Below are 12,059 nucleotides of genomic sequence, written 5' to 3' on the forward strand. Positions count from 1 at the left end.
AAACTATTATCAGTATTCCAGAGTGGTAATTCTGTCCTTTTTCATCCCTGTGAAAAAAGATATCTCTTGCTGTAGAAAGTACTAGTAAAAGAAAGTTATCTGACATGTACATGTGAGGAAAATAGTCTTAATTTTAAATTTGTCAGTTTGGAATTAAGAGAGATTTGATCTTTTTAAGAAAGGAGGAGCCAGGTAGTTAAGTACGTTTGCAAGTTCATGAGGGCACATCTGCTCATTAGCCATTAGGAAACAAAACATTTTCATATAATCTCTTATTTTCTATGCAGATCAGACACTGAGACTGACATGAGTTGTACAAGCAACTCTTATGGAGGCTTTTCACCCACCACACTGTCATTGCAATTCATCGCTGACAGGCAAAAATACTTACCTATCTGGTGGGTTTGTCTTGTCAAATAACCAAAGTATGGAGTGAATCGAGACCACCAAACTGCCTTTCTTACAAAATGTCAGAAAAGTCCTAATGACGAGACAGGATTTCAGTAAATATGCTTTCTGTAACCTTCTTTATTTCTCATTCCATTTCGAGGCAAAGTTCATCTGCATTAAACAGAGAGGACCACCTAGGCCATCCTGTCCCCCCAAGCTTTAAAATTTTACATTGATTTACTGCATGGCAGCACAACATGTTCCTGTCATTCCAAATATTGCAATAATGTTTTCTTCTTAATTGACAACTTCAAGCATTGCATCTATCAGGTGTGCAATTTTTGTGGTGATTTTCTAATAGAGGGCCATGTCATCCTGATCTTAATACCCTGTTTAATATTGAAAAGTTTTTCTTCACATTTTACTTAGACTAGCATATTTTAAGAATGGCATCTCAAACATTTCATGTTTGGCCCTGCTGATTACTTTTGAGAAATCTGATTTTCTGCTTTTGCCCTGCATGCCATCATGTAATTTAATTTGTATTTGCTTGAGCAAAAGTGAAGCATACCTTAATAACTGTAGAAGTGAGAATGTACTGCCTGTTTCATTTTCAGTCTTCTAAAAATGCACGGTTTCTAGCTATTCCTGAAATGCACTTTAGGCATACAAATAGTTTTAGACAATACCTGTATAGTGTAAAATAGTTTAATATAAAAAAAACTTTTGACATTTATTGATTTAATTTTTATGGGGAAAATGTAAGACCATCACGTTTTACTGTTTCTGATTTTGCAGTCTGGTCCTTGATAGCAGACCTTGCGCTTCTGCAGAGCCCTCATGATTCCAGTAAGACTCTGCTTGGATTCCAAGAGTCCAGCCATGTGGATCAAATTGCCAGAGCAGAGCCTCATTGCTCCCTAAAAAGATCTATCTATTGCAGTGTGCTAGTACTGTAACAAAGAAAAGATGGCTTTGCCTGTACAAGAGACAGTAGTTGCTAATCTGGACTGAATTGGTGCAAATGTGGATGGCTTTTACCTTTTCCCTATTGTGCTCTCTTTTATTTTGAATTTGAAAAGTTCTGGAGTAAAGTCACGGCTTTAGTGGGAATTCCACAGGTCAGCTATCTTGCTGGTACAGCCATAGGAGCTGCATCCCTTAAACTGTATAACTGACTGTTAGTTGATCTTCGCGCTTCGATATTGTAATGATTAGGCCTGATCCAGGAAAGCACTTAAATGCCTCTGTAACTTTATGCATGTGAATAGTTTTGCTGGTTCCGGTGGGAATACCAACATGCACCTGTGCTGAAGTGCTTTGCTGGATCAGGTCCTACGCCTCTGCTGGAAGCCTTCTAGGGATATGACGGCATTGTCAACCTAGCTATTATGACAAGAAGAGTCTGAATTTTACTTTTTAATTGAAGGTTCCCATGAGAAGGTTATGCTTGGAAAAGTCCTGTATCGACCTACCCATGTAGTTGTCTATTTCTAAAAGATGTAATGAAAGGACATGTGGGCAGTGAGATATATTTGCTCTCAGCTTATCTAAAATGTAACTTCTGAAATGTGTTTTGCCATTGGGTGGAACTAAAAGAAAATGCTCTGAACCATTGTATAGTTATTAAACAAGTTGAGTTTAAGAAAGCTTGCTAAAGACAAGTATAGTACCTATACATAGACATAAATGCATTCAGAAGAAATACATAGTTTTAAATGTTTCCTGGTTTGGATCAATACTTTCATTGGTGTTTTGTTCCACTTTTTTGTTTGTTAGGTGACTGGTGATACGTACCACCGGTGTTTCAAAGTAATTAATATGAACAATTGTTATAGGCAAGCATTTCAATAGTAAGCTATTGTGTGAGCAATAACCGGTGTACTTACACTGGTTAACCTTTTGTGATTTTTTTTTCTTTTTTTGACAAGAAGGCGTATGTGATGGCCTTTGAATTCAGAGCTTCTCTATCAGAGGCAGGCATATCAGATGTCACCAGCACAGTGCTTTCTGAGCCTAGCTAGCAAACTGCCATTGTCAGCATATGTTAAAATGGATAATAAAGGATACGAAAAGTCTTGCATGACCGAGCAGTGAACTTCATGTTGACTGTGCATTTAGCAGTGCAGATCTTTAAAAGCGAAATCTCTAATGCTGTATTTAATCGATAAACTTTGCATCTGTGGTTTGAGAAGCCTGCGTAGCTAATAAATGTTAGATTTATCTACTGTTTTGGCTTCAAGTATCAGTGTTTAGTGAAGTCATTTTCCGAAATGCTATGAAGTCTTTAACACCCTGCAGTAGTGGTTGTTGCTGTTTAAATTAGGGCTCCAAGATGATTAAGGGACTGGAGCACCTTTCATACAAGGAGAAACCGAGAGAACTGGGACTGTTCAGCCTGGAGAAGAGGAGGCTTAGGCAGATCTTATGAATGTGTATGAATACCTGATGGGAGGGAATGAAGAAGAGAGAGCCAGACTCTTCTCGGTAGTGCCCACTGTCAGGACAAGAGGCAATGGGCACAAACTGAAACACAGGAAACTCCATCTGAACGCAGGAAAACACTTATTTAGTGTCAGGGTGGTCAAACACTGGAATGGATTGCCCAGACAGGTTATGGAGTTTCCATCCATGGAGATATTCAAAACCCAGCTGGACACAATCCTGGGCAACCTGCTGTAGCTGACCCTGCTTCATCAGGGGAGTTCAACAAGGTGATGTCTTGTCCTCAAGAGGTCTGTCCAACCTAAACAATTCTGTGATTCTGTAAAGGTGCTTATATTTTTTTAATCTCTCTCTCTCTCTCTCTCATATGTATATGATAATCATAATCATGCTTGTGATTTTATATATATATGTGTGTGTATAAAATCAGCTATTGACCACTGTAAGTAGTTCCAGTTTTCCTGTTTAAACTTTATGTATGTATTGTTGACCAAACCACCATGCATATACATGTTTACTCCTGACTCCTGTCTATTCTTTGTCTGACCCTCTCTTGATTTTCTTAGAAATGAATTTAAGTGTAAAATAAACTTTAGGAAATGTCTCTTGGAATGACTAATGCCAGCTGTGGGGGTGCATCTGGAGGTAGCTTATAAAGGATCACAGTTTTCTTCTGTCCCACCCCATTTCTTTCATTCTTGCACAAGTGCACATGGTAGGAAAAGCAGCCTTAGCAACAAGGCCTGGCCTTGGTTTTTTGTTGGTTTGGGTTTTTTTGTTTGGTTTTGTTTTGTTGGGTCTTTTTGGAAAGACTTTTGGGGTTTTTTTGGCAAGACATTTGCAGTACTTCCAGACACTCCTGTTCTTCATCAGTGTTTACTTCACTAGGTAGAATGCATGTTCTAAGAGCTGCTAAACCATCCAGCCTGTGCTTACTTTACTCAGGAGAAAAAAGGTTTATAAATTTAATACTGGTAGAGTGGAACTCTTCTAGTTCAGTATATATGGGAGGGAGCACAGTTGCAAATACTGAATGAAACTCAGTATCTGCACAATTAGACCAAGGTTGAGAATTTACAAATTGACATTTTGCAAATAAGTATTTGTTCTGAGGCTGAGTAAGTAAAGGATTTATCAATAAATATAGGCTTCAAAAATGCAGTCTTGGTTCAACATTTGGATTTAGAACACCAAAGGTTCTTCCAATGTGCTCTTAATGGCACCAGAAATGTTGGAAATTGCTTTGTTTTTTTCTAAACATGGTTATAACAATGACAGATTGCAAATTGATGTGTTTTGGTATGCAGTTTAGATTAGTCAAGTCCAAGAACCATTTTCAAAGTGAACACTGAATTTTATGTCTGAATTATATAAGTATATACCTTAGGAAATACTATATTACATAAGTAAGTCTGTGAACAGTTACTCCATTCCTTTTTAAATGTTCATTTGTTTCTACATATCTGTGATTTAAGGTCAAAGGATACTTCAGAGTTTAATTTTAAACGTTACATGTGCATTTTAGTACGGATACAAGGGAAAAATTTAGTGTACACAGTTCTATTTGTTAAATCTGTGGCCTGAAAAAAACTTTTTTAATGTCATGATTACAGTTTGAAATCTCCTTAGGTCTTTGCTTGAATTATTCAATTAAAAAGTTTGATTAATGTACATTTCATGTCCTGTGTCTAACAGTGAAAAAGGATTCTGCTATATTATTGATTATTTCCAGGTTAAAAAAGAGATTAAATGTGTAGAAGATTTAAAACAAAAAAAAAGGCAAAACCAATTACATGATTCTGATTTGTAGATAAAACCCACAGTTGTTTTCTAATTCTGTTTTTCAGTTTCCATAGCTAGACGCGTCCAAGACCCATTAGCCGAGCTAGTGAAAATTGAGCCCAAACACATAGGAGTTGGAATGTATCAGGTAAGATAATACATATCATTTAATCTAAGTAATCTATCATGATAAAGTGCGACAAAATGCTGCTTTATAATTGTCAACTAGTTACGTCTCCTTTAAAAGATATTTGTAGGGTTGATAGAATGGTAGTAAATACTTAGAAGTCATAGACTGCCTCTTTTTTTAATCTCTACTTTTAATGATTGTGATTGAAACTCTGAAATGGCTGTAGCCAGATTTATACTCTATTAAAAACATCAAATCAGACAGGTAACCTGATCTGTAAAGCTTTCTCTTTTTTGGTATTGTTACAGCCATGGGGTTTTAGCTCTTTGTGTAAAATACAATGAAATATTGATCCTCCATTTAGAAGCCATTAATTTGTACTATTACGTGCATTCCTTCTTAGAAGTTTGAAATAAAAGCATTTGTTTTGAAGTTTTTCATTTAGTAAAGCTGAATTTGAAAATGTTTGACAATTCATATTTTTATTACATTTTGGTAGCTTATTTCAGAGAAGTAACTTTTACCTTCAAAGGGTCTTTACAAAGTGAATGGTATTGAGAAGTGGTACGTAAGTTATTGTCATTTTGTAGCATATTGGCATCCATTCAGGAAAGCATTTATGCATGTGCTTAAGTTCCACTAAATAGAGAAGTAGAAAAAATAGACAATTCAGCATGTGCTTTTCTCTATATTTTTGAAACTATAGAGTGTAAGTAAATTTGAAAGGCTGGAACAGAAGTCAGAACAGAAAGAACAGAATTGTCTGGATCTGTACGTTCAGGTTAGCACATGAGAGTTAATGGGACAGAATGCAATTAGCAGCCTGGAATCCTTTACTGCCACTGCTAAAGGCAGTGTGACAAAGAAAGGTGCTATGAAAAATTTCAAAGTAGTATATATCCTGTTTTGTGTCTTTGTTTTTTAAAGAACTGAGGTCAGCTTTTCAGTCCATTAAGGTACTGCTCGGTACTGCTTTTGCAAGCCCTACTTGTATGGCCACAGACTGTAAAATGTACTCATGTTGCTTGCTAACTGCAAAACTTCTCCGTAAAACTGACTTATATAATTAATCTTTCAGTATGAACTATACTATAGTTTTTGAGGAAAATTAGATTGAAGGGCTGAAATACTGTAGATTTCTTCAATGCATGTATCCCGATTTCAGTAAAAATGTGCTTTAATGATGACAGCTATAAATCAGGGGATGGTCATCTGGCAAAACGAGGAGCTTCAATCTGCAGCATAGTTGGTTTCCTTACTTGTGGAGACCCACTGCTTTTATTTATAACAATAGCAGCAATAACAACAATAATGAAAAGTGGTACAGATTTCAGCTGGTCCTTGCTCTAAGGAAAAATGTATTTAACAAAAAAAAAATAATCTTGAAATGCTATGTCAGCACTTAGAGAAGAAGTTGTCTGCTTTTTTTAAACAAATTTTTTAAAAATCAATTCCAAAATTGAATATTTTACTATTTGAAGAATACTGTGAATTTGTAAGTATTAGGAACTTGCATCGCTGTGGCTAGAAGGTATTCATTTAGATTCACACTATGTGCTTTAGCCTACGTGCACGTTGTACAAGCATGCGTCTAAAGCAAAAAGGCACGGAGCTGGCGGTGGTTGTGTGGTTTTGGGAGCGTGGTATTATCAGACAAGTGTTGCAATGAATGTATTGCAGCAGTTCACTACTGCCTCAGTGAATGAAGCTGGTGTCATTTACTTTGCACTGAAACAGAGCAGGGTAAGCACCGTGTTCCTGGCCCTTTCAGGGAAGCTTCTTGATCCACTAGATCCACTTTTACAAGTAGACACCCAACTGCATTATTTATTCATGTCCAAACTGGTTATATGAAAAGTTTCAGAGAAATAATTCCTAAAAGCCTGGTAAACGTAGACCTCAAAAATTGTTCTTTAACAGCTATCTGCACTTTTAAGTCTCATCATGGTTTGGATAAATCTTCTGAGATAGATAGATTTCCTGTCAGAATTCTTAATGATCACCACAGAAGCTATAAGGTGCTCACTCAAAGATACAGAAATTTGTGAGGTACTAGAGCTTTATGTGACACTATTGAAGGCAAATTTGCACTCTTTGAAAGCAAAGTCAGAAGCTTTGCCACCCTTCGGGTATGAGAGCTCTCTCGTGGCAGGGGAGGGGAAGGGAGGAGAAGAGGAATTAAGCTGTTATGAGTGGTCTTCCTTCAGAGAGAACAGTCACTTGCTGGCATCTTAGAGGGCAGCCATGGTTAAAGCTGTTGTGTCATACAAGGAGTCCCAGGGTAACAGCTGATATAATCCCTCAGGTAAAGAGTATATCTGGTACAGAATTTTATATTATGCAAGTCAATTTGAAAAGTTTTGGTATACATAAATTTATAACCTAATTGCTAGCTGTAGCTTTTTATTAATTTCTGGGATGAAATATGCAATGTGCAGTTGAGATCAAAAACATAACAAGCTTTTCACAGAGCACATTGCTTTCTTAGCCCACTGTAACTATAAACCTAGCATTTAGGTGTGATCTCTCCTTTCTTAAACACCTTGAAATTGGTATTTAGGAATCTGACAAATCCAGGTTTTGGCATTCTTGTCCTGAAGGACAGAGAGCGATTAGTCCTGCACCCAGCTTCTGCCTCTTTAGGCAGAGGCAGGCTGAGGCTGCGTGCTGCTGCTGATGACCGTGGAAGCCGTATAGCACAAGCAGGATGGTGGTTCGATGGGGGACGGTTGCACGCTCGCCGTGCGTTGATCAAAGTGTGAGCTCCCTGAAGGAGCGGTCCTGCCTTTTCTGCTACTCCTGCCCAAGTGCCCCGATCCTTTTCTGGTGCTGGTAATAGCTACACGATGTCCTGGGTTGGCGTAAGGGAAGGGGCAGCGATGCATAGCTTGGGTGGGAGTCCAGCTGGGGCTACTGCTTTCACAGCAGCCTGAGTTTTGATTGACTTGAGACATGGCCTCTCTGTCAGTTTAAGATAGCCAGAGGTCCCAGACAACTCTACTTGAAAGGCAATAGCCAAGAGACATTAATTTCTCTGTCTTTTCTGGGAGTTTTCTCTGAGAGATTGCAGCGAGAGACTGGCAAAGCAGAACCTGCCTGACAAGGACTGTAGCTTTTGTAATGGGACTGTGGCGCTGGAACATCGAATGTTCAACCGAGTGACCCCCTTGGGCAGGAGCTGCTGCTGCTGTCAGCAATGACGGTAGGGCTCCAGGAAAGTGAAGTGGTCATGTGTTAAATCTGCTGCTCCCAATATGAGCTTTCTCCAAGTCTGTGGACTGTCCCCCTGCCCCCAAGAGTCCTGTGGGAAGGGGCTGCATCTTCTGTAGTCCCTGCTTCCATGGCATTTTGGATCACTCCCACCTGGCCTCTTGGTACTTCACGTGCATGTTTGTGAGACTATTGGTGTTTTCTAGTTTTTCTAGTGCAAGTTTTCCAAGCAAATCTGCTCATTTGAGTATGGATACTTTGGGTGTGGAAATAAGAGTTTGCAGGTAGCAGGCGATCTCTGTAAATTGAGTCCCGTCAGTTGGGATTTGTGTTAACTTATTTTAGATGACAAAAAAATTTGAAACTTGTACTTGACCACCTGCTTTTATTCTCATTTCAACTGAGTTTGTGCACTACCAAGAAAATCAGGTTTGTCAGAGAAAAATAAACAGGCTCCGGATCTCCTAACAGGTATTTCCTTAAAAAAAGAGAAGCACAGCCTGATTTATTAGGGCTTCTCTCAGACTAAATTCCAGTTGCCTAGAGGTCCTTGTCTTCCTTCATCTTTATCTCATTAGGAAAATTGTTCTTTCCTCCCAGACAGCAATCTAGCCAAAATTAATTTATCACCTTCAGGCCATATTACTATGATTTCTTCTGTAGTTGAACATGAAGATGATGCCCAGACTCTGCCTGATACAGCATATGTTTGCCTTGCCACCTCCCCATGCCAGTTCAAAGCTAAATTCCTATTGGGGAAGAAGCAGTTAGTGACTCAAGACTTTATTATACTGCAAACTGAATTTTGGCTGATGAATTACCACTACAGTTGTAAAGATCTTGCAAGATGTAGATAAGAGCTGAGAACAAAGCTGCTTCACAAAGACTGCGGTTAGGGAATTGAATTCCAGAGCAAAGAAAATTAATAAAAAGTAAAAAAGATGCCAAAAGAAGAAAAAAAATTCCTTTCTCTCAAATAGAAACACAATGTTTCATAGGAGAATAAAACAGCACTAGCATAAATTTTCTGTCCACCAGTCCCCATCAAAGACAAATAGCCTCAAGTAAAGGGGGAATTAAATTAAACTTTTTAAAAGTCAAAACCTGAATCCATATTATAAGGCAGAGAAAGGAGAAATAATGCTAAGGGACTATGTTAAGTTTGGTTGGTCTTTTGCTGTTCATTTGATGTGCAAAATCCCTGGATGTTAAAAAAATCAGTAACCTCTAGGAAGAGAGCTAGGTGGAGCTCAAACTCACCTGTAACTTAAGAACAAAATATGTGGTGTGTGTTGGAGGATCAGAATTTTTGACAAGTCATGTATAATATTAAAAAATGTGCACCATGTCTGATCTTGAAAAAGCAACATCCTATTTGGTCTTTATAATTTTTGGAGTGCAAAAATCTCCTCATTATGTATTTTTGTACATGGTAACATCTTCACTGTTTAACACGTTTGGAAAATTAACATCCCAAAAGGATGCAAGAGATAATATATGTAGTTTTGTAACCTCTGAAGTGGAAGGATACTTGAGTCCAGATGTAGCTGGAACATTTTGTGTCAAATAAATAAAATTTGTAAACATACTCTTAAGGAGCAGTTCCTTCAGGAAAAAAAATGGTTGAGCTAATTCTTGGTTTATTTTCTATATAACGCTGGAAGATCCTGATCAAAGAAGAGTTTCATAAAGCCTAATCAGAATGCCTAATAATTAAATTTGGAAATGCCTTTTCTGTCCTTCTTGTCCTTTTTCCTCCCCGTGTTTCTCTCGTTATTGAAGTGCATCAGTTTGCATTTGATTATTACCTGTAGGACATTTTATTATTTCAGTTGCACTTTGGTATGCCTTTTAGGCTTGCTTTTTCCCCAAAAAAGATAGGTATGCTTTATTAAATGACAATGCAACTTTAGGAAATGCTTTTAATCAGATACACTTCCTCCTTAATAGGACCAGTACTGTCATAATGACAGTATTGTGGATATAAACCAGTTTTAAGTTTACAGCCAGCTAGTTAATAGCAAGGCATCTCACTGAAGTTGTATCTCGGTTCCTGTTGGAAAGGAGGGAGGCTTTTTTGCTTTCCCCTAGAAGGCCATGAAGAATGCTTTCTGCCGTCGCAGGCCATCCCTGCGTGGGTCTTTCCTTCCCTGCCTCAGTGCCAAACCCTGCTCATGCTGATGAGGGGGAACTGGTGGGCGGTGGTGGAAGGATCTTACTGGCCTCTCCTGCGTGTGGCTGAAGCTGCATGTAGCCCTTTTAGTTGGTTGCATTCTTTAATCATCATCTTCCTCCCTCAAAAGATGTGTGTGGCATCACCTCTGTCAGGTCTTTCTAAACCTCCAGTGGCTGCCTGGGGTGAGAGGATGTGTATGAGAGGTGTGGCGTTAACCTCATTTTTGACAGTAGTATGATTTCAAATCTTATTACTTTTCTGCACACCCATCATGACAATTATTTATCTGAGGCAAAACTGACTGTATATTAATGCTTAATAGCTACTAATTTTGGAGATGTTCGGGAGGTGAACTATTGCAAAATTTTAGAAATACAGGGATCAAAGGGACCTCAAGGGTATCTCTAAGTGCAAGAGTAAGATCAAATACAGTTGGGTCAGCCTGATACAACTGTGGGCTGAACAAGCCTACAGCATTATTCCCATTTGCTGTCTTTCCCGCAGGAAAAGCTGATTTCTCCCTTGCACTGCAGGTGTTTGTCAGCCTATTTTTACAAAACCCTAGCAAAGATAACTTGGTAGCTTTATTTGTTAAGCCATTCTGAGGCTTAACAAACTTTAGATATATTTCTTGGCTATCTAAACCAGTATTTTGGATAAACTAAATGTTGTGTGGTTTATTTAACAGTGGAAACTTGAAAATTAGTGTTTAAATAGGAAGCTGCTAGCAAAAAAAGCTGCAAAGTAGTTGGTGAGTACCAACAAGAGTTGTCATAATCTGAACGTTGGCCATCTCAAAGAATCAGTGTGCGGTTTAAGAAAATACTTGTCACCATTTTTCCTTAGAATACATATACAGTTTTTAATGGTGAAATATGAGAGACTTTGTATCTTTCTTGGTATCTGATTTTGGTTATATATCCTTTGCACAGTATGCTGTTATTTAATAACATGGAGCAAAGTATTGGAGCTGGCTGATTTTTCTCGTCAGGAATGTACATTTTTCACTGAGTATTTAAGAACTTTATTTCACTTTATTTTTTTTTTTGTTAACTAACCCATAGGGTATATGAGTAGTTAGGTGTGTTACTTGGATAGCATAGGAGAATCACTCATCCATGATGTGAGACTATGGTGACATATGATGTGCAAGAAGGTCTTTTTTAAATCTCTGAGGTGTGATTGTCAAAACCACCGCAAACTTGAGCTTGCTTTATTAAGCTTATTAAAACAAATTTGTGTTGGTTTGCAACTTACATTAAGAAAATGTGATGTCTTATTAGGTGAGCAGTGCTTTATGTTGTGTGATTCGCATAGCTCCTGTGGAAACTCAGTTGAGCAGGAATGTTGTTTGCTGGTCAGAATTGTAGGTTGCAGGTTTTAGCACCCAGAAGAACAGCTTGTCTACAAAATGCTTCAGCGTTCCTTCTGTATTATTGCACTGAATTTATAGATACAGTGAGGCAGAGAACCGAACCTCCTATGATAAAATGGCAATTTTGTGAGCTTGCTTATGGCTTTCTGTACTTAATTGAAATGGTTGCATAAAGAGAACCTTTGCTTAAACACTAGGTGTCTAAGGATACCAGTGCTCAGTTCTATATATCTCACAGTAATCAAACCACTTATTAATGAATGTATATCACTCCTTTTTGGCAGTATATGGCAACTGGTTAATTATGGATGTACCTTAAGTTGAAAAAACTTATAATAGGAAATACACTGGTGGACTGCAGTCTGGCTGAAACTGTAGGGTATCGTGAGAGAAACTGGCTGTTCTGATATTAAAGAAATTCCTAAACAACATAGACTAAAGGATATGTTGCCATTATTGTAAATAAATTTATGATAGTAACTGAACAAATTCTGGGCTGCTTCTGTATTGCATCTCGTCTCTGAACTCACTGGGACTTGAAAGACAGGGAC

General features: G+C 38.1%; 1 protein-coding gene across 6 annotated transcripts in view; it reads left to right on the forward strand.

Moving 5' to 3' along the window:
* SRBD1 (S1 RNA binding domain 1) overlaps positions 1-12,059 on the forward strand; it is a 134,272-nt gene that overhangs the window by 75,186 nt on the left and 47,027 nt on the right. For all 6 annotated transcript variants that reach the window (XM_072856762.1, XM_072856768.1, XM_072856763.1 and 3 more), the window contains one exon: positions 4,683-4,765. In XM_072856762.1, coding sequence (XP_072712863.1) covers positions 4,683-4,765 — 83 coding nt within the window. The remainder of the gene's footprint in view (positions 1-4,682; positions 4,766-12,059) is intronic.

The sequence above is a fragment of the Ciconia boyciana genome, chromosome 3, assembly GCF_034638445.1.
Source record: "Ciconia boyciana chromosome 3, ASM3463844v1, whole genome shotgun sequence".
NCBI lineage: Eukaryota > Metazoa > Chordata > Aves > Ciconiiformes > Ciconiidae > Ciconia > Ciconia boyciana.